Source organism: Salarias fasciatus, chromosome 11 (genome assembly GCF_902148845.1).
Source record: "Salarias fasciatus chromosome 11, fSalaFa1.1, whole genome shotgun sequence".
NCBI lineage: Eukaryota > Metazoa > Chordata > Actinopteri > Blenniiformes > Blenniidae > Salarias > Salarias fasciatus.
In genome coordinates this window covers 7,815,413-7,836,390 of record NC_043755.1, presented here as the reverse complement: position 1 = coordinate 7,836,390, position 20,978 = coordinate 7,815,413, and the positions used below count along the sequence as shown (strand labels likewise).

Here is a 20,978-nt window from a genome sequence, read left to right as displayed (position 1 = left end):
TCAAAATAAGACAGCTTGAGACAACTTATAATTCTTAGGCGGTATAATTTAATTATTTAATGACTATGCTATTCTAATTTCTTCAAATAATGAGGGTGTAAATTCTTCTGCCTGAATCATTCATAGATGAAGAGAAGTATTTGTAACACGCAGCACAAACAGGAAACCAATTTCCTCAGGTGACAGACTATTTTAAGGAGCAGTCATACACACGGACTGTCTGGTTTGCAGGCCTTGAACTTGCTCAGACCTGCATCACTTTACTTAAAAAGAAAGTTCTAACTTATATAAAAAAAAATGAAACATGCTTGTGCACATGTGAGAAAAAAACAGTAGGGAAATCCACTCAAAGTGTTGACAGAAATTTCTGTACATTTGTGTGGCAATTGATTCCTAAGTGCGAGTAGTAGAATGCCATGTAAACCACTGAATGAATAAAAGGCATTTTAATTAGAGTGATTAGTTAAGGAATCAATGAGCTGGCACTAGCAGAGCTCAGAGGGAGACCTGAGATCAGCTAATGGAGCAGTAGTAGAACATTTAAAGTAAGCTTTTACACCCCTGCTTTGCCTGGAAACTCCTTTTGTTATTGGATGGTTCGAGCTAAAGCAGCTTCTAAATTCTTAAAGATGGAATGTTTTTTTAAAAAAAAAAAAAACAGCAAAACAATAAATGTCAATAATAGATGCACCTCAGCATTGCTGAAGATTCTTTATCCCACATTTGATTAACATACGGAGTAACTGTTGGGCTTTGTATGATCCCTGAATTCAGATTATTTTTTTAACACAGCCCATACATCACAGATCCAGCATGTTTAGGAGTCTCTTTGCATATAAACTAGGATACGGCGAGTGTGTGTGTGTGTGTGTGTGTGTGTGTGTGTGTGTGTGTGTGTGTGTGTGTATTGGCTGCTGCCAGCTGCCATGCAGCCTCCAGGTTGTTTGGTGAAAGTGAGAGTGTGATTTCCCCAGACCCTGCTCTCGGGGGACACCCGGCTCCCCCCCCTGCCATCTCCCCAGAACCCCACCGGTTAAACGGACAGGTCATTGATACACACACACGCGCGCGCGCACACACACACACACACAGAGATGCACAAACACCCTCCCTCTGCCTCCCTTTCAATCTCCTCTCCGTAGATGGGCCCCCACTGCTACATAAAGGCCACATTTCCCTGGTCATTACCACCGAGTCACAGAGAATCTCTCACCTCGCCGTATGCACAATAATCTGATCAAACCTGGAATTACCGTCATTAGAAATATTGCAGGAGGCGAATCATAAGGAAACAACCTCTTGAATAATAGTCCGCGCTGCCAATGAGAGTTGTAATTGTAAATCTGATTCTCCCACTCAGCCGCATGCTGTAATGAACGCCCGGCATTGTTTAAATGACTCAAATGAAATTGATGCCGATTCACCAAGCATGAATGACAGCTCGTATGAAGATGTGTGCGGGGAATGAGCTATGATGGGGGTCTGGGGGGCGGGCGGGCATGTGTGTGTGTGTGTGTGTGTGTTCGCACGTTTTGCCGGCGTGTATCAGCACGCGCTGGATGGCGCGGCCCCTAAACGGGGTGTTTAACAGTGGTATTAATAATCTCCATGATCTATGAGCTCGTCTGGTGTCAGTCAGCCATTAGAGAAACCGTCTCTCTGTGTTCTCCACACCTCGTTTCCTCCCCCTCGCCCGTGTCGGCCCCCCAAAATAATTGTGTGTTAATGGGTGAGGAGGAGGGTGGGTCTGCGGGGGATTAGGGCCCCTGGAGGGAAGGATCGGGGGATTATCAGGGAGATGGGTCATTGTTAACAGAGGGGATGATGAGGTGTGCTGACTGACCCTTTATGGTCACGCAGGCAGCAGAGAGGAGATGTGTGGCAATAATTTGAGGTCAAACGCTGCCCTCGAATGAGAAACTACACAAACCCCACAAAAGCAAAAGGGATGCATCTGTTAGGACGAGACAGATCCGAGTGTGTGATAATGAACGAGTAAAAGGAAATAGTTTTCCAGTATTCCTTTGAGATGTTAAAATCCAAAGCCAGGTGAGGTAGCCTAAAGCCATTTACAGGTCCTAATCTGGGTGGAATGAGCCGTGAGAGGAAGAAGGAACTAAAGTACACTGACTAACAGGTCTCCCCTGACCCCGCTCCAACTCCCACTCTCCCACCTCTACTTTTCCTCTTCCTCATTTCCTTTCTCTTTCCAGGCTCTCTTTCCACCAATTCCATCTACAAAACAAAGTTGCCTGGCATTGACGGGACCCTGGAGGATGTCAGCAAGGAAAGGTGGGATCGCCCCGGCAAACGGAGAGAGAGAGAGAGCGAGAGAGAGAGAGAGGGAGAGAGAGAGAGGGGGGAGACTGAAGCGTTTCTAATTTAAATAAACCCTTTGGCAGACTGAAACTGGCAGCGAGCTTCCCCTTTGCTTACAAGGAGAAGAGTGAGAAGAAAGGAAAAAGGGAAAAGAGATAGGGCAAAAAGGAAAGGAGCGATAGATAGATGGATATAGAGATGTCTCCATGCTGGTTTGCTTATCCGCATGGGAGAGTTAGAGGCCAGAGGACGGCGAATGGGGGGAATATAGAGACTGAAGTGGAATAAGATAGGTAGCTAGATGGAGGGGAAAGAGAAGGGGCACAAATAATGGACAAAAAGAAAAAAAAAAAAAGAAAGAAAACACCGACAAGATGCATGGGTTAAAGGAGGGGAGGAGAGGAAAGAGCTGTGAAAGTTAGGTAATAGAAAATTGCGTGTGTGAATAGATAGAGGCGCGATCCATCTGTTGGGAAGAGTTCATCCATCCTGCTCCTATTGAAGAAACAGAGAGAGAGAGAGAGAGAGAGGGGAGAAAGTAAGACGTGGTCTCTCAGCAGTGGGTCCGATCAGTCTCATCAAAACTTGGCTGAAGTTTTTTGGATGGTTACCAGCTCCAATCTACTCAAGCCGCCACGCTCTCCTCCGTCACACTGTCTCCCCCTGTCTGTCCCTGCGGCTCGTCACAGCAGTGGCCTGCTCACTGGGCTATACGCTCCTAATAGGCTGCCACGGAGAGAGAAGCCGCAGAATCACAGGCTATAATCTAAAGTCTCGCTGCCGAACACCGGAGGATGCCCACTCTGTTCCTCTGCTGCTTTGACGAGAAAAATGTGGCAACAGCAAAAAAAAAAAAAAAAAAACATACAGGCGGGAGATTAGGAGGAACATTTTGGATCTGGACTGAATCTCGAAGCGCCACGAAACAACAAATCGAAACATTCCATCAAGTTTCAGAACATTCAGCTAATTTAAAATTTAGAGATAAATGAAGCACTAAAGTCTAAAAACACCACTTGTTTTGGAAAAATGGCACAAATTTCAAAGTATCTGACTCCTTGTTAAGGGTTTTCTGCATGTTTTCTGAAGGTCACGGAGAGCCTTTTTGATTTCCCACCAAATCATTTAGCATAATGTCTGATTAAGCACCATGCTCATATGCATTTAGACCGGCTATTACAAGCATATTACTGAGTCAAAAAACAGCGCTTGACATGAATGTTGACAACAAATGACAAGATGCTATTACACACTCCTCGGATTAAAGGTGTGTGTGTAAAGGCGCGACACGCAAGCTGTGCATGGGCCCACAGGTAGGGGCAAAGTCTACAGGATAGACGGAGAGGCAAGGGGGAGAGAAAGGGGTGGAGGGTTGGGGGGGGAGAGACTCCCGACCCCCTCCTTCAAACATACACACCAAGAAGTGGCTCCGGCTCCGGCTTCGCTGGAGTGGAGAACCATAAATCTTCATATAGCGGCTGTTTTGATTAATGCAGCCGAGTCGAGCTAGGGGGCTGGACCTATCCCATTATGGCCTAATGGAAGATGGAGCGGCGCTGTCTCCACCACTAGGCCCCTGTCATTTGTTCCACTTTGCAGTCCATTTGGCCGAGAGACTACAAGCCACTCCATCAAAAATATTTTCAGAGTTAATTTCCGCCCGCTTAATTCGCCTTGATTCGGATTGCGTATCGAATGGCAGGATCGATTTTCGCCTGGCGTCTAAATTAAATAAAAGAGAGGGGGGTATACTTTAAGTCTGCGTTTTCTTTCTTTTCTCTTTTCCATTCCATTCTTCCACCTCTTTTCCAGCCATCCTTTACCGTGGGCCTGCTCATTCTTTTTTTTTTTTTTTTTTTTTTTTTTACGATGCATCTCATTTCCTCCTTTCCCTCAGATTTTGATAGACCTGTGTTTGCAGGGGAGGAGGCGCTGATCTGACTGTAGTTACAGATGAAGGGAAACCTATTGAAGGATGAGTTCAGGGGGATGGATTTATGGATTTACCATACAGAGAATTACATTTTATGGCAGGTACTTTACAGGAGAGGGAAAGCCGGCACAAAAGGAAAGAAAGAAAGAAATATTCTATTCTCGCGGCGTAACACACTGACGTCTCCACAATGCTGGAGGAAGATTTGGAAAACATGGAGCGAAGAAGAATTGGACAGGCCTGCATGGAGAAAGTGGGGTAAATTAGGGGCATCGGGGTATAGAGGGGGTGAAAAATAATAGGGGGGCAAAGTATCAAAAAAGAAATGAAAAGAGGCAAAAAGCACAGTGACAAATTGGTCGAGTGTGTCGTGAATTCCCTTTTAGATTTAAAGCCGCGTGTAGCCTATCGTCATATCTTTCCAGAGTAATTTATTTTCTCATTTCTCTCTCTCTCTCCCCTCACTACCCTTCTCCCTCTCTGTGTGAATTTATCTGGTAGTCACGTGGCTGGAGGAGGGGGGGGAAAAGTCAATAAAAGTCTCTGGCGACAACTGTTTCCCCCGTCGGTCTCTCGTCTCCTTCTTGCATTATCTCTCTTGCTTTGTTTTCTATTTGTTTATTCACCGAAGCTGCTTTGCTCCTCCCTATTTCCTCCTCCTTTGGCTGCGTTTCCTGTTTCAGATCCTCTCTCATATCATAGGACTACAAGCCCATACCTACTCCTCTCCAGAGAGGCCTATTGATTTTATTCTTCCACTCACAGCAAGCCCTACACTTTGAAATTACAAAATCAGGAAGCTGTAGGATCCATCTCTTGTATCCACCTCAGAAATGTTTCGATAAGCGGCAGAAAAGTTCTCAGCGGCATACAAGTTGGAGATGAAGGCCGCCGAGCTTTGGCTTGGGAAAAATGGAACCACTTGTCGATTGTTTAACTTAAAATAGGAATTGCATCAATCTCATTTCAACACACTCTGGCTAAACTGTGTGTGCATCCTGGGCTCAAGCAGACAATGATGGGAGAACATATAAAAACCTGAGCTCCACTCTCCAACAATACAGTTATCTGATGCAGATATCTGTTAAATTATTGCAAAACCTGTGGTATTGTATACAGGAAATCTCATTCAGTTGCTTTGATGAATTTAAAACAGTAGCAAGCTCAGATCCAGCAGCACAACGCTGTTATGGCTGTACCGCTGGTTTGTCTGATGATGAGAGAACATTACATCCTTCACAACTCTGCACAAAAACACCACTGCAAACCTTGACAATTATGTGTATAGTATGTGCTTTCAAAAAAAAAAATCTCCATGACGGTGGCTCACTAATCTGTTATATTCTGAATGCATTGCCAAATCTATTAAATAAAATGTCACTGAATGCAAACGTGTCAGTCAAAGAAACAAAACAGAGCCTTCACCATTGAAACTGAGAGTTTCAAAGCTATTTGTCTTTTGTGCAGTAATACACATATTTTGCTTTAATTTATATTTTTTCTTACTTTTGTTTCTTACTAATTGACTTCACATCTCACAAGAAAACTTGTGAAACTTTTTGAAAAACAATATGACAATGTCCAAACGCTGTTTGCTTTTCTTCCAGACTTGCAGCTGAATCCACGTGAACAGATTACCAATAATGTGAAATACATCATTTCAAAATCTCGGTAACCAATAACGTATCTGATACTGACATAATGTTTGAACCTATTACTGAATTATGAGTGGTTGTTTTTTTTTTCAAACATTGTGCATACATATATCAAAGTTAATCTGAGATCAAATAACCTCAAAATGCATATTTTAAGCTCTTAAGGTTCAAATATGACAAGCATTTATTAGGTTTAGCTGTCAGATAAATGCAATAGAGTTAGAATATTTGTCTCTGAAAGTACATGAGAAAAATGACACACTGCTGAGCTCCAGCCAAAGCACATTTCCACACAGATATATGTGGCAACAACTGCGACACAGTGTCCAGCGGCTCGCGGCTCCCGACGATATGAAAGGCTTGATAAAACTGTAGGGTCTCGGGTATCCTTGGGGGGGTTTACACTTCCACGGCGCACAGGACTGATGGCCGACCCACCAAATGTGACTTGTTCACTCAGCCTCGCCGGTATCGGTGTCTCTATTTCAGTCGGCACATCTGTTATTGTCTGATTCTTAAGAAAAAAGTGGCTGAGCACGGGATAATGAAATCAAAGCCCAACACACACAGCCGCCAGGCCGCCGGTAAGAAACGCAATGTGTCAATATTAATCTCCATGACAGAAAGTCGAAATATGGCATCTGTCACACATCATCTTCCCTCTCTGCTGTCTTTCTTTGGAGTGGAAAAGGATGGAGAGGAGGTGGGATTGGTGAGAGTGAAGAGGGGGAAGTTGTTGGAAATTGAGGACATGGACCGGAAAGGGCAAAGAAGTTTTGGTTTCGGAGAAATATTCTGTTGGTTTTATCTTGTATTTGCTGTGGCGACTATTCAAATCAAGTGACACTGGACAGAAGTGGAGATCTGTTTTTTTTGTTTGTTTGTTTGTTTGTTTGTTTGTGCTGATACTGATTTTGATGTAAACTATCAGATTTCACACATGGATGAATTTTAAGAAATGTTTTCATTCTACCAAGGCTCAAAAAAGCGTCACAATTTGCCACAGTAATCATGATAAATTAGTTAAAATCCTTCAGTTTTGATACTTTGATGAAGTCTTTCAAATAATGACTAAGATCTGCATTCTGTTTATTTTTTTCAGTGCATCTCTCCTTCATTATAACACATTTTGTAAATAAGCTATACAGTTAAATTTAAATGGAATCAATTTTATCTTAAGTCTTTTCTGCATGCAGACATATGCTGGTTTATAGGTATATATTTTCATTTGATTGTGATTTTTAACTCAAATATTTGAAATAAAAGTGATATGAAGCGGGACATATCAGTAAATCAAACCAAATAGATTGGTTCTGTTGATTTAATAACAAAAATCAAGTACTGGACACCTTTCATCCTGATATTATACTATTTGGAAACCTCACTAGGATTTGGAAAGCTGTTCGAATTTTCAACTGCTTGACAGTTGCACAAAAAATGAAGACGTATAATTTCATTTTCAGTCTGCTACTGAAGTCACGAGACCTCTGGATCAAAACAAATATCCTGATGTGAATATTCAAGGTCAAACTCGAAAATGCAACAAGTCGGAGAGGAACAAGCGCTTTCCGACTGCAGGCCAGCAAAACTAATACCGCCTCAGTGACAAGATGCTTAAGGCGAGCGATCATAACATGAGATCGCTTGGTGATGAGATATAAAATGTCCTCCTATATCTCATCACTTCTTCCCGTAGTGGAGGTTTCTCCTCCCCATGCACATCCGCCATCCTTTATTTATCCTTCAATCATCCACAACTCTCTCCCTCTTTTCAGCCGGTTATCTCTTTCTCCCACTCGCTTCACCCAGGACACTTTCCTTTCTTTCATCCTCTTTCCATCTGCTTCCTATTCCTCCCACCTCTCCTTCTCACTCCCTCGCTCCCTCCGTCTTTTGGACATTTCTCTTAGTCCTTTCTCCGTCCCTCCGCCGTGCCTCTCCACCCTCTTTTTCCCCCTCTTTCCCCTGTGATGAATGAGTCTGTCTGCTGGGTGCAGTTCATATTTACTGAGCAGGGGAGCGCACACTGTCAGTCTCTCTTGCCCTCCACATCTCTATCCCTCCACTAAAGAGACAGAGGGAGCAAGAGGTTACGGCGGTCGCCGCGATAGCGGCCGGCTCGGCGGGGAACGGCGCTCGTCTGGACGAGCGCGGCTTCTCAGAGCGCGAGCATTAGAGGTGGTTGAGGGAGAGAGAAATCTTCCATACCTCTTGACCAACCTGTCAATGCGGTGATACTAATAGGGAATAAACAGCGTCTTTCCATCCTTTTATGTGGAACTCGGCAGCCCACTCTCGGCGCTCAATGCAACACAATTTAATGGCGTTTTTCTCTCTTGTTCTTTTGTGTGAGCCATGCTTTTAGGCACATTTGGACTTGAGAGGGAGAGAAGTAAGAGCCGCTACCAGCTGCAGCTTACCAAAGGCCCACAAAATACCCGGTTTCATCTACGCCCACACACACCAGTGTGTTGCGGCGAGTCAAACTGTGTGTTTTGACCCGTGTGTTGACCCCTTCATGAATGAGAGGAGTGGATGTGGGCCTGCCGGAGCCCAAAGGGACAGGCCGGGAGCCGCCGCAAAGCCCTGCAGAGCCACCGTCTCTTCCCACACACTGACCTCAGAGGCCAGCCCAACACCAAAACCACTGTAGCGTGACGACACCGGTGACACCGGCGCCAACGCACACAATGTGTTCCTCCGCCAAATTGACAAAAATATAGACAGTAAATACAAGGAAAATTGGATGGCTCAAATTACATCACGAAAAGAAAATCCCCTCAACTGGACTTTTATAAGATTCAATATGGGGTAATTTAATACTCAGACGGCAACCTAAAACACCACCAACCGTCTGTCAAACGGGACAGATTGAAAATTTTTTTTTTTTTTTGCCGTTTGGCTTTAGGACAGGGAAGGCTGAATAAATGTAGGGTTTTAAGTTTTGATTTGCTGATGATTTGGAGAGATTCTGCGCTCTTGTAGCACGTCTATATCTGCTCTGATGAAACCTAATGTCACCGTAAACATTCAAATAATGCCGTCGTATCGGAGGAGAGCGACGGAAAATCGAGGGAAAATAGGAGCGCGGGAGGAAAGGAGGAGAACGCGAGAAAGGAGGGAAGGAAAGCATCACGCCATTATCATCCAAATATTAGGGAAAATTGGACAGAGGAAAGGTGAAAATTGGATGTGGGGAAGACTTCTGAGGAGCGGCGAAAAGCCTGGATGCATCAGATGTGAAAACAATGACCAATATCGGAACGGATGGAAACGAATGTAGGCCTGTGTGGATAAATCACGGCTGTATAATGTCCTTAAGAGATCCTAAAAGCCATCCTCAGCAGACAAATGAGAGGGTCAGAGGTCTCGCTGGGGAAGCACTATGGGCTGAAAAGACTCCTGTTTATGATGACGGAGGGGTTGTAATCCTGCTTTACAATGAGACATAAATACGACCACAGGCTCGTTCTATATCATAGCTCTAACAAATGCCACAAAGTTCTGGGCTGAGACTGTTTTCCAGAGCTCACTTATTCCCTGAAGCATCCTTTCCACAGCTATCCATTTCCCCCTGGTGCCTCAAAAGAGGAACTACTGCAGCTTCACGTCGGCCCGGTGGAGACGGCTCTTCGGCCGACGGAGGCCTCAGACCGCGATGCATCCGGCAGGTGATGGTACACACACGCGCTTCCACCAAAAAGGGGTGAACAGTAACACCTTTATTTATCAGGAAGCGTTGCCCGCCGGCTCCTGTGCAGCGGCGGCGGCGCTCCCCTCACCTCCCCGTCCCTGGATCATATTTGTCCATCTGCCTGCCACGCCGATGGAGCGCTCCAAAAAAATGGCTGCTGTGCAATCTATCTCAATTTTCCAAATCTATTAACTTTCTTTGTGTGGCCTGCCTCTCCTCGAGCCCGATCTTTAAAAACCGTGGTTGTTCAACAATTATGATAACTGCAACAGGGGGAATTAGAGAATCCACCCATTCATCTCTCCGCCCCTCCTCCACACAGACATGACGCGGCTAAATGAAAAATGGACACGCTTTAAGAAGTATTGATTCCAGCTTTAAACAAAGGTACAGTCAATATTATTTACTCCTAAATATATCTTTGTTATCTGTGCCGGAGTCGTAGTTACTGCTCTGTCCCTGTAATTGCGGACATAAAAATAATAGACCAATTCCCACTGAATTGACCGAGACAGGTTGGGTTGTGGCCCTTGTCCTGGTGATGCATATCCTGGGTGTAAATGAATGTGAGCTAGCTTTTCCTCTGATGACTGCTCTACTAGGGGGAGATATATATTCCAATCCAAACAGGAAATAAAGTACAGAGGGCACAATGGAGGAGAGCAAAATAGGGAGGGAAGAAAAACGATGTGATTCAAATGTCTGAAAGACAAAAATAACAATTCATCTTCTCTCCACTTTTTGTTTTCCATACATTGTTTAAAAAAAAATTGTGTTTCCTGCTTGCGGTTTTATTTATTCTCAGCGCTTTCTTTAGCAATATCCCATAAACCCCCTGTGGTTTCTTTTCTGGTGCGGAAAATCCAACTGTTTTGTTCTTTTAATAGTATATTACTTTTTGTATCCTTCGTAAATTCACCAAACTTCTTTCTGGAAAGAAAAAAAAAAAACGTGTTTGAGTTTCTGACGCTGCTCTGTTCGGTTTGCCTTCTGCAGAAACTATCAGACCAACACAACAAGTACACAATGTATTATTCACTGGCAATTCTCAGAAAACAAGTTTCCAAAGCAAAAATACGACAAAAAGAAATAAATAAATAAGATGCTGCCTGTGACAGACTTTGCTATCTTAGGAGTGAAAAAAGGTCATTTTCAGTATTTGACGTTTTTCTCCTACGAACTGTGGAAAATTTTGTTTTGGTTGAAAAGGGTTGGGCAAAATAAGTTTTGACTTCAGCCTAAACCCTTCGGTCACAGGACAATGGAGTTGATGATGAATTTGAAGACGAGTTGTTGATGTTGACGATGATAACTTATGTGGATGGCGACGATGATGATGATGCCATCATAGCACACAATTGTTACAATGTTTACTTTTTTCCTTGCTGACCAAATAAATCTAATACTACTACTAATACTAGTACATTTAGCATAAAATTAATGTTTACATTAAATAAGAAAGAACTATTTTGTTTGAAGTGATCTGGATGGTGGTTCAGTGTTGTCGAGCATCTCTCAGTATAATCTGTACAATCTCATGTTGTCCAGTAGACGATGACCGCAAACCATCCATCGATCCATCTTCTTCACTCAACCTCTTTATCCAGTCCAGTGTCTCAAGGCGCTGACCACGAGCGAAGGGACGGTGCAGTCCAGAAAGGTCACCAGCGACACTTTCACATTCACACACACACTGACACACTCAAAAAAAAAAAAAGCTAATGCATTCACAGAGAGAACATGCAATCTCTGCACAGACAGGCCTCGGCTCAAATTTAAACAAACTCATATACAGCTCAATCAAAAAAATTTTATTTTTGAAAATCTTCATTTTGTGGGAGGGGTTGTCTGTCAAAGCGGTCAGGGAGTCAATCACTGTAGACAATTAATATTTCTGTACAGTTTTATCATTCAATCTTTAACTGTTTATATAGTTACATGGTACTTCAAAATGTTTAAGATGTGAAAGTAGATTCCCGACCGAAGTCCATTTGCTTCTTGTATTTCTGAAACCATTACAGTCTAAAAGGACAAAATTGGTCTGAAAAAAGAAAATCACTGTTGATTTTCGAATAAAGATAATGCTGTTCATAACTTGTTTAATACTTACATAGTTTGGCATAACCGTCATCCTTTCAATTTTACAGCAAATGCTGTGGACTCACATTAGAAACGTATTTAAAGTTTTTTTTTTGTTTGCAAATTTGTTTCATTCCGGCAAGCCAACTGTTTGCAGTGAAGGCCAGTGAGCCTGTTCACATTTTGTTTTCAGATTTATCTGCAGTTATTCGGGGTCAGAAACTCAACATTAATCACCCGCAGTGAAAGGCACCGGTCAGGTGACACACTAAAAAAACACCACAGCTGAGTCTGAGTTTATCTCCTGGTTTTTTTCCCCTCTCTCTCTTTTAGTTTCCATAAAATTCCCATGCTGTATTTTGCATTAAATTGATAAAACTGAATTGAATCAAAACCTTAAATGAATCACTGGATGTCTGATAAGTTTATATTAAATTACCTCCCGATTGATCAAACTTTGATTGAATCTGAAGCTACGTGCAGTGAAGACTCTGAAATGGGGTCTGCGCTGAAGGGATCCCTCACGGGAGAGTTTCTGTGGCACCTGAGGTGGAATATTTTCACACTGGGTGCTAAACAAGCCTCTACTGGAGGATCTGAGATTACAAACCTCTTTTCTCCAGACGACACCACGCCTGATGCAGGTGGGTCATGACGGCGAGGCCTCTCAGCAGGGTGGAGACCCCGGCGGCTGGACAAGAGGCTCTTTCTCTGCCCACCTCCTGGTAATTAGGCCGAGTGTGTAAACCGTTGCGAAGGCACTAACAGCGCTTGTGTTTTCGTTTTGGGGTTTCTCGCCAAGACTCTCATGAAGTCCATGGCCCGAGAATTTCGAGAATCGTCCTGAAAAAACTGAGCAGCAGAGAAACAGCTTGGGGATTTTAAGTGGCAGATTAAATTACAACAGCTTTGCAACTTTTCCATGTGATTACAGCTGCGAAATGAAGAATGACAGACACTGTTAACGCCAACTGTGCACTGACCTGTTTTAAATACACAACAAACCAAAATACATGTATTATTTCAAAGTCAGTCTCGTGGATTTGTGCACAGTTCAGTAGCGGTTTAAAAATCAACAGCGAGCTACAACAAAAAATACTGATGGGACTGAAAATGTTTCACACAGAAGTGGAAGAAGTATCGAATAATGTACTCAAATACTGTCTGACCATGTGTTTGACCATTTACTGGGGTCAGACACACCTGGATTCAGCAGTTCATCCTATCATGAAACACAGGAAATAAAGGTGCTGTCTGAACTTCCGGAAGTAATGGAGCCCATTGCCGGACCGGCACTGCAACTTTCAAGTGACTATTTATCGCTGTAAGCGGTACTTGCAACGAATATGTTGGGGCACATTCTACACATCATTGAATATTTTGTAACATATTTATGGTGGAAAATAAGTTTTTGTAAAGCTGAAAAACTCATTAATGCACCTTTAAACTGTACTAAACTACACGTGGAAATATCTTTAAATAAAATGAATGAAATGTAATTTTTTTTCTGTCAAAATAAAAAATGCAGCTCAAAAAGTTTAAACAAAAATTTATACTCAGAAGAGTATGATTTCCAAAGTCTAATCGGGTGTATTGTTCTTGAATATTAATACATTTGAAAATTTCAATTTCAGAGATTGAAAAAACAGAACTACTAAACAATACTACTTAATAATTACAGCAATAACAATATTTGTAAGAGGTGGGAAGAGTAAGATTTGTCATTTAAGTCGAAGCACTGACATTCAAAAAATACTTCTTTGCTTCCGAATAAGTAAGAGGTTACCCTAATTCTAACTTTATGAAATGGGATCAAATACAAAAGTAATCAATAAAGTGTTACCTAGACTGATACATACAAACTTGCTTTTGTGCACACACATTATGATTAACGTTATGGTCATGGTTAGCGTGTCAAAAGTAAAACACCAGATTACACAGATGTATTCTGTAATATAGTGAACGCATGTTAAAAAGGAACCCATTTCCAAATAGCAAGAAAAAAGAAAATGATAATAACTTGACTGGACCTAAAACTCTGTGAAACCCAATTAAAAATATTATTCTGAATCTATATTTTCTCAATTTAAAAGAAAACATGATGTCTTGGCATTCAACCATTAACAATGAAAACCATTAAGAAGTATTTTATAATCTTTACTTCTGCCTCTGCAATAAGATATGCTGGAACTCCAAAACAAAAATGCACCAAAGTCAACAAAACGGGAAATTAGTATTCGGCTGGATAGAAAGATCAGCAAAGCGAGCTTAAAAAAGCTCCCTGATGAAGCCCCTACCTGCACTGAGGAGGATTAATGAAGGATTAGTTGTGAGGTGTTTTCCTCTTGTTGCTTTTCACTCCCTCAGCTGGACATGTTGCCTTTTAGTGTCCAGTTAAGCGTGCCTCGGTGTCTCCCATAACAAATGCCTCCAGGCCGTCAAATTCCCAATTCCCAATTTTTGTTACATGGCATTTCATGCATCTCAGAGTCTGCTGGCTCCTATTTAACATCTTTACAGTTGATACAGTTTGGGCTTATGCTCTCTTATTCAGCTTTAACATTTAAGTTCTCACTGATTTTGAGAGTCCTTGTCATGGTTTCACAGGTTTTAATATCCGCTTGTACTCTAAATAGCATATTCCCTGAAAAACTACCACGACGAGACACTTTCTGGAATCTCCAGCAGAAGTTTGAAACTGGCTGTTGCTGGTGTATGTTGGTGCACTGGTGTCAGACTGGATTGTAATGTTTTTCAGACAGAGAGAGGGTCATTCTGAGAGCCAATCCGGGGCAGCGGGGGGAAACTGCTGTCCCACTGATAAGGCTTTTCTCTTTGAAAATCTACTTCCTTCTCTTCTTAACACTCATTTCAGGTGTATACTTTAATTCTGCTTCCTTTCCATGCAGGTGATGAAGGAGAAAACTGCACAATGTTCTCAAAAATATGTCTGATAACATTCCAGAGATTGTTTTGAAACCGGCCATCCAGCTTACCAAGTCTTATCCACCGTCTGTGCTGAAGTCCTGCTGTGGAAAACCGTGTTATTTCATTTGATGGTTCCTTGTTTAGTTGAGAAGAAATAAGCTGGAGAAAAAAAAATGAACAAAGTCAGCATTTCCAGGCAAATAGTAGCAAACACTAATCTGGACTTAATTCAAATTTACTTTATAAGTCATTTTACAGTATCTGTCATTTTAAATACTTTCAACAATAAAAAAAACAAAAAAACAAACAAAACTTGCACTTCAGGCTTTTGTATCTGCCCTTCCTTGTCTGCGTTTTGCTGCGTGCTTCAGTTTGCCGTTGCCTTTATTGGTGAGATCACTGCAGTGTTTCTACAAGATAATGTTACATAATGTGGGCAGTTATGAAAGGACCTCTGACAGGAGGCTGAACTAAACCCATTACTATCAAATTAAAATGTGTCACATCACCTCACTTCACTTTAAGCACAGACAGATGGCTATCGATTTTAAGACACACAGGAGAGGGCAATTTACAGTAAACATGTGTGATGCTCCGCGCCGCATTCTCAAACACACTCAGATATATTGGCTGTCGATAAATGTTCATCAATGTCATATAGGCTGCAGCGAGCAGCATTCTGGACACTTTGAATCCAGATGTAACAGTCGTATGTAAAAGGGGCACAGCCGAAGACCATAAGGTGAAATCCTTATCCTGCTGTGAGTGAATGTGAATTTCAGCCAGATAAACATTTTAAGCTTCACTGTGAAGGTGAATGGAATGAAAATAACAATGTTTTCATTAAAAACAACAACAAAGAATCAAAATGAATGAGGTTGTGTAGTGACTTTTTTTCCCCTGGGGGTGTTCCAAGATTATAATTGAATTACTTCATTTTAAATGAGTCCCAACTTGACTTTTTACAGAAGTTCTATGAAACTATAGAAGGCTGGTGTGCTGCTTCATGTTACATAGCATCAGATCCAGCTTCTTCCTGCTTTGGATGATGTGTGGATATTAGTTAAAACCACTGCTGATATGAGGGGTTTTAATAAAAGTGACAGGAGAAGCACCCATCTTTGGTGGCGCAGATGTCATACATTTGGATGCTATCCAACCAAACATTTGGTTGGATGAATGAATCGCCAATGTTTGAAACAACAAGACAAAAAATTAGCTCATGGCTGAATTTGGATTTGTGCAGCACTCAGCAGCAGCTAGCTGCTTTAGCTTAGCTTGTTCGCTCTCTGTATTGTAAAAGTTAAAACTTTTAAGAATATAATCTGTTCTGTCTGTCTCTGCTTCTCAATTCTTAACTCTTCCGTTTTAAAAGGCTATTTCACTCATAAATCGTTAAGTTATTGACTGTTTACCTGAACTTGAGACGATCACAATGCTAATTAATTGAAGAGCCATCTCACGTGAGCTCTCGGCTGTCGGACACAGTGGTGCGCTCGATTTGTTCACCTGTGTCTCTCCGTCAAGCGGATATTCAAACATTTAAGTGCTAAGACGACGGAAACGACAACCGGCCCAGCCTGCATTGTTGAACTTGGACAGGTAACCAAGCCACACACGCACACGCGCACTCACTAACACCTGGGGACAATTAGGGCCACCAATTAATCCCACCTGTGTTTGGCCTGCGGAAGAGACAGCTGTACTTGCTGAATAGAACATGCAAACAGTGCACAGAAAGACCCGGCGGCAGGCAGGTGGGTCACTTCCATCATAACTTTATTCACTAAAGGAAATTCTATTTTGAATACTATTAATATTTTTAGAGTTACATAGATTGTACACGTTTGGATACTGGGAATTTGAATTGTTGTATATCTGCAGTAACATGAAAAAAAGTGTTTGACGTGATTTTATAAACAAACAATTATAATCTGAAGAATTATGAAGAAAAATGAACTAATAATTAATAGAAATAGTTGTTAAATGATTAAGGTCACCGCAGCAATGTCAGCAGTTGCCATATAATGTCAGCAGAGGGCGCTGTAATACCTCAATACACATGTTGATCGTGTGTTTTCAACTGGACGTGTGTTTGTGTGAATTCAACAAACCTGGATGAGAGGGCTGATGTGTGTCGTCCAGAGTTTACTGATTAATAAAGCTGTCGGGATTTGCTTGTCTCCATATTGTACGCAAACTATTTCATAATTGATCTACATTTCACATTTACTGGCAGATAAATGTCATTTTTAAAAAGTAATAGCACCTTCAGTGTGACATATTTCTTACATGAAAAAGAAATCAAATATGTTGAATTAGCTAAATACACTAAAGATTAGTAAACATGTATCAAACCCAAAGAAATCAGATGGACAAACTGAACCCTGAAGCCTACAGGTCAACAAATGTCCTGAGCAACTGTATTTTTAATTTTTACTCTTATAAACATTTAATTTCTGTGATTATCATTGCTATGCCTACTGTTATCTATTTTTTTTTTTAATTGTTTGGTGAAATTAAAGAAAAATGGAAAAAGAAGAGTTCTGAACAAATACCTATTTTGTTGAATACCTGACTTTTTAAAAAAAAATTTTTTTTTTCGTTTTTGTCAGAATTCTAAATATGCTATTATAATTTCAGTGTGAAGTTATGAAAACCAATTTAATGGACATAATTAACTTGAGGTGCACTTTTTTGTCAGTGGTGTCAGTGATAATCCGGCATCGAACAGAGATTTCAGACAAAAAAATAACATCACAGTTTTCATGCATTGAACAAAGAATTTATTATATTTTCTTTACACAATGTTCAGACTTTATGGGAGAAGAAAATTGATATCCTATCTCAGTGGTTCCCAACCTTTATTCCCTGGAGCCCCCCTCCTCTCATGTGTCAGAGAAAAGCCAGGCCCCCGTACCTGCACACACACACACACACCAAAAGAATGAAGTCATTCATTACAAATCTTTCTTCGAAAAAAATGGAGCATCTGTTTGAACCTTTATATTCTGTTTTTCCCAGGAGTTGTGGTAATATCATTTTATACTTAAGATGTAAAAATGTAATTTTGGCAAACTCATAACCTCAAAGAAGATAAAACCCTGTGATCTCTGGGGTGCCCTTGAGGGGGGCTCAGGCCCCAGGTTGGGAACCACTGTCCTAACTCACATGTCAAACAGTATATCGTCATGCCTTCATTGAACCAACAATGCTCTCAAGCCTCCGTCATATATTAGTGTTTCTGAAAAGCTTCATGCAACAAGCGCGAACCAAACAGCCAATACACTCGTGTTAAAATAAGTTAAAACAGTCATCTGAGTCAAGGGGGTTACACAAACTTCAGTTAAATAAATACATAGATATGACTTCATACAATAACATTCGTTTAAATTTGTAGCAGTAACCTGTTTACAGCCGTTACAGTCTGCCGCTTCGCAGCAGGGATCAGCGGCATTTGGCCACATGCCCCGACAGGTGGTGCGAGCGAGCGAACCTCCGGAGGCAGTTGGGGCAGGAATAGGGCTTCTCCCCCGTGTGAGTCAGCATGTGAGTCTTCAAATGGCCCGACAGGCGGAAGCTCTTCCCGCACTCCTGACAGGTGTAGGGGCGCAGGTTCGTGTGGCTCCGCCTGTGTTTGCCCAGGTCGCCCGACGAGGTGTAGCAGCGGTGGCACTCGGGACATTCGAAGGGCTTCTCCCCAGAGTGTATCCTCTTGTGCTTCACCAGGTCGCCAGACTGAGTGAAGCTCTTGTCGCACTCGGTGCATTTGTACGGCCTCTCGCCAGTGTGCGTGCGCTGGTGATTCCGTAGGTGAGCAAGGCGGATGAAGCGGTTGCCGCAGACCGTGCAGTGGTAAGGCCGCTCCCCGGTGTGCGTCCGCAAGTGTATTTTCAGGGCTCCCAGGTCTCCCATCTTCAGCCCGCAGTCCCCACACTGGTGGGCCTTCTCGTGAGTGTGCAGCTTGGTGTGAATCCTCAGGTTCCTCTGCGTGTTGAAGCTTTTCCCACACTTAAGGCATTGGTAAGGTCTCTCGCTCGAATGCGTCTTCACGTGCAGATCCAGACTGGACTTGAACCCAAACTCCTTCCCACACACGGAGCAGGAATACTCCTTCTTGCCGGAGTGCGTGGTTAGGTGGCACTTGAGGTGGTGCGATCTCAGGAAGGCCTTCCCACACACCGGACACTTGTGCTCCTTCTCTCCCGTGTGGATCTTCATGTGCTGCCGCCAGCCGCTGCGCTCCACGAACCTCCTGCCGCAGTGCCGGCAGACGAAGGGCCGGTCCCCCGTGTGGGTCCTCATGTGATCCTCCAGGCTCTGAGGCGTGCGCAGCTTCTTGCCGCACTCGGGACACTGCACGCCGGTGTCCAGGCAGATGGGCTGATCCTCCGATTGGGCGGCATCCGGCCCGTGACACGAATGCGGCCCCTGTCCCCAGGTGGCTTTGAAATTCTTGCCGCAGTCGGCGCAGCTGAGGTGCCCCCCCTGCGTCACCACGGACATGTTGTGCCAGCGCTGACAGTGGTTCTTCAGGTTCTTCAGGTACTGGAAGCTGCGAGCACAGGTGGGGCACGGGTGAAGCCGTCGAGGGGGGGCTGAGGGGTGGACCTCGCGCATGTGGACCCGCAGATGCACTTTAGAGCTGAAGGTGCTGCTGCAGACGGTGCAGGGGTGTTTGGGGATGAGGGACAGCGTGTGACTCGACAGACACTTGGAGAGCTCGGCCAGGTACTGCTTTTGATGGACCCACTTCACGTGCTTCTCCAGGAAGTCCAGGTCGGTGAAGGAGACAGTGCAGTGAGGACACGGGAAGAAATCTGAGGATGACTCTGCGCCGGAGACAGAGACAGTGAAACAGTGAAATAATAAAAATCACATTTCAAGTTGCATTCAGAGTCAGGTTTATAAATAAATTATAAAAAAAGTATAGAAATCTGAGTTCAGTCATTATTTTATTATTACGTTGCTGTAATAAATCTTGAAATAACTCTTTCTCCAATTGGCCATTGACCCCCCACCCAAAAATACATCACATCAGCACAAAGTTATTTACAGATAAAGTATTGACTCACCTTACAAAATATTAATATTTTGACCAGATTGTGTCATTTTTCAATCTTTAGTTATTAATAACCTTCATACTTGACATGATGTGCAATTAGCTCAAACTGGTTTGAACACATTTTTAAGTTTGTGGTTCTTTGTGGACTGATGATAATGCTCTTTATTATTTTATTTATGGAGACGTGAATGAAAGGGGGGCCGCTTGTACCTGTGCAGACCTCCTCCTCTCCCTCTTCATAGTCCTCCTGGATGTCATCAGCCTCCTCCTCCTCCTCCTGTTCTTCCTCTTCTTCCTCCATCTCCTCCTGCTCCTCTTCCTCTTCCTCCTCCTCCTCCTCCTCTTCACTGTCCCTCTCCTCTTTGGTCCACAGCTCCTCTTTCACAGCAGCTTCGGGCTCTTCATACTCCGAGTCGCTCTCGTCCTTGATGAGTCCCAGGCTGGCTGCTGGTTCAGCGTCTGGCCAGTGATCCTCACAGATCTCCTGAGGATGTGGCTCCTCCTTGACCTGGATGAGAAGCCCACCTCTGTTGATGTAGACCTGCTGGTGGTCCTCCTCCTCTGCCTTAACGCCATCCCCTCCCTCTGCTCTGTGGGCCCTGCTCTTGGTGGAGATCATCTCGACGCTGTCACCATCAGGACCCGGTCTCTGCAGCGTGCTGTGGACAGCAGGGACAGGACACTGGACACGCACAGGGTAAAGTCACAGATCCCTGACATGCACTGTCATGACGTTTTGCTAACAGCAGCATTCAGCTCAGCGGCGGCGGGCTGCTCCGCACAGCTGCCGCCCTTCAGCTCCCCTCCGCCGCTGGAGAGCAAACCCACGGCTGGAAACGAGGGCGGATCAGCCCGAGCCGCCCGTAAATAAACACACTAACATCCACTTAGTATCTGCATCGCCGTGCAGCGATAAAAACACAGGAAGGGCTCCTACACTTCCTGTGCTTCTGTCCAATGAGAGCGGAGCAGCGCGGCACGGGTCCTCCCGGAGCCGAGTTAAAGCGGCCGCAGCTGCTACGGACCGGGACCGGGGCCGGGGGACCGGGGCCGGGGGACCGGGGCCGGGGGGCTCCGGGGGACGTGGACCCGCTTACAGATTCCCGAATCACTCTCAGATACACCACAATAACTGGTTAACCGAGGATTGGACTGTTTAGCCAGTGATCTGTCATCTTGCTTCACGTTTCGGACACGAGCCATATTTCAAATACTTTTATTTATTTTTTTTTGGTGTGTATTTAGTCTTTTTTTTTTTTTGATAAAAATTCAGGGGTTTTTTTCCAACCAAGAAAAACCTAGAAA

General features: G+C 43.4%; 1 protein-coding gene across 1 annotated transcript; it reads right to left on the bottom strand.

Annotated features, from left to right (window-relative positions):
* Positions 1–17,799: 17,799 nt before the first annotated feature.
* LOC115396454 (zinc finger protein 2 homolog) lies at positions 17,800–20,572 on the bottom strand. Its single transcript, XM_030102327.1, has 2 exons — positions 19,884–20,572; positions 17,800–19,440 (listed from the first exon to the last, which is right to left on the bottom strand). Exons 1-2 carry the CDS (start codon positions 20,290–20,292, stop codon positions 18,056–18,058), a joined length of 1,794 nt encoding a protein of 597 aa, XP_029958187.1. The 5' UTR covers positions 20,293–20,572; the 3' UTR covers positions 17,800–18,055.
* Positions 20,573–20,978: the final 406 nt, after the last annotated feature.

What these genes read in the sequence shown, in the direction of transcription:
- LOC115396454 (XM_030102327.1), bottom strand. Translation starts at nt 20,292, where the DNA reads ATGATCTCCACCAAGAGCAGGGCCCACAGAGCAGAGGGAGGGGATGGC. An exon ending in AGAGGAGGAGGTCTGCACAG is followed by an intron (nt 19,441 to 19,883) that starts GTACAAGCGGCC and finishes TCTCCGGCGCAG; the next exon opens with AGTCATCCTCAGATTTCTTC.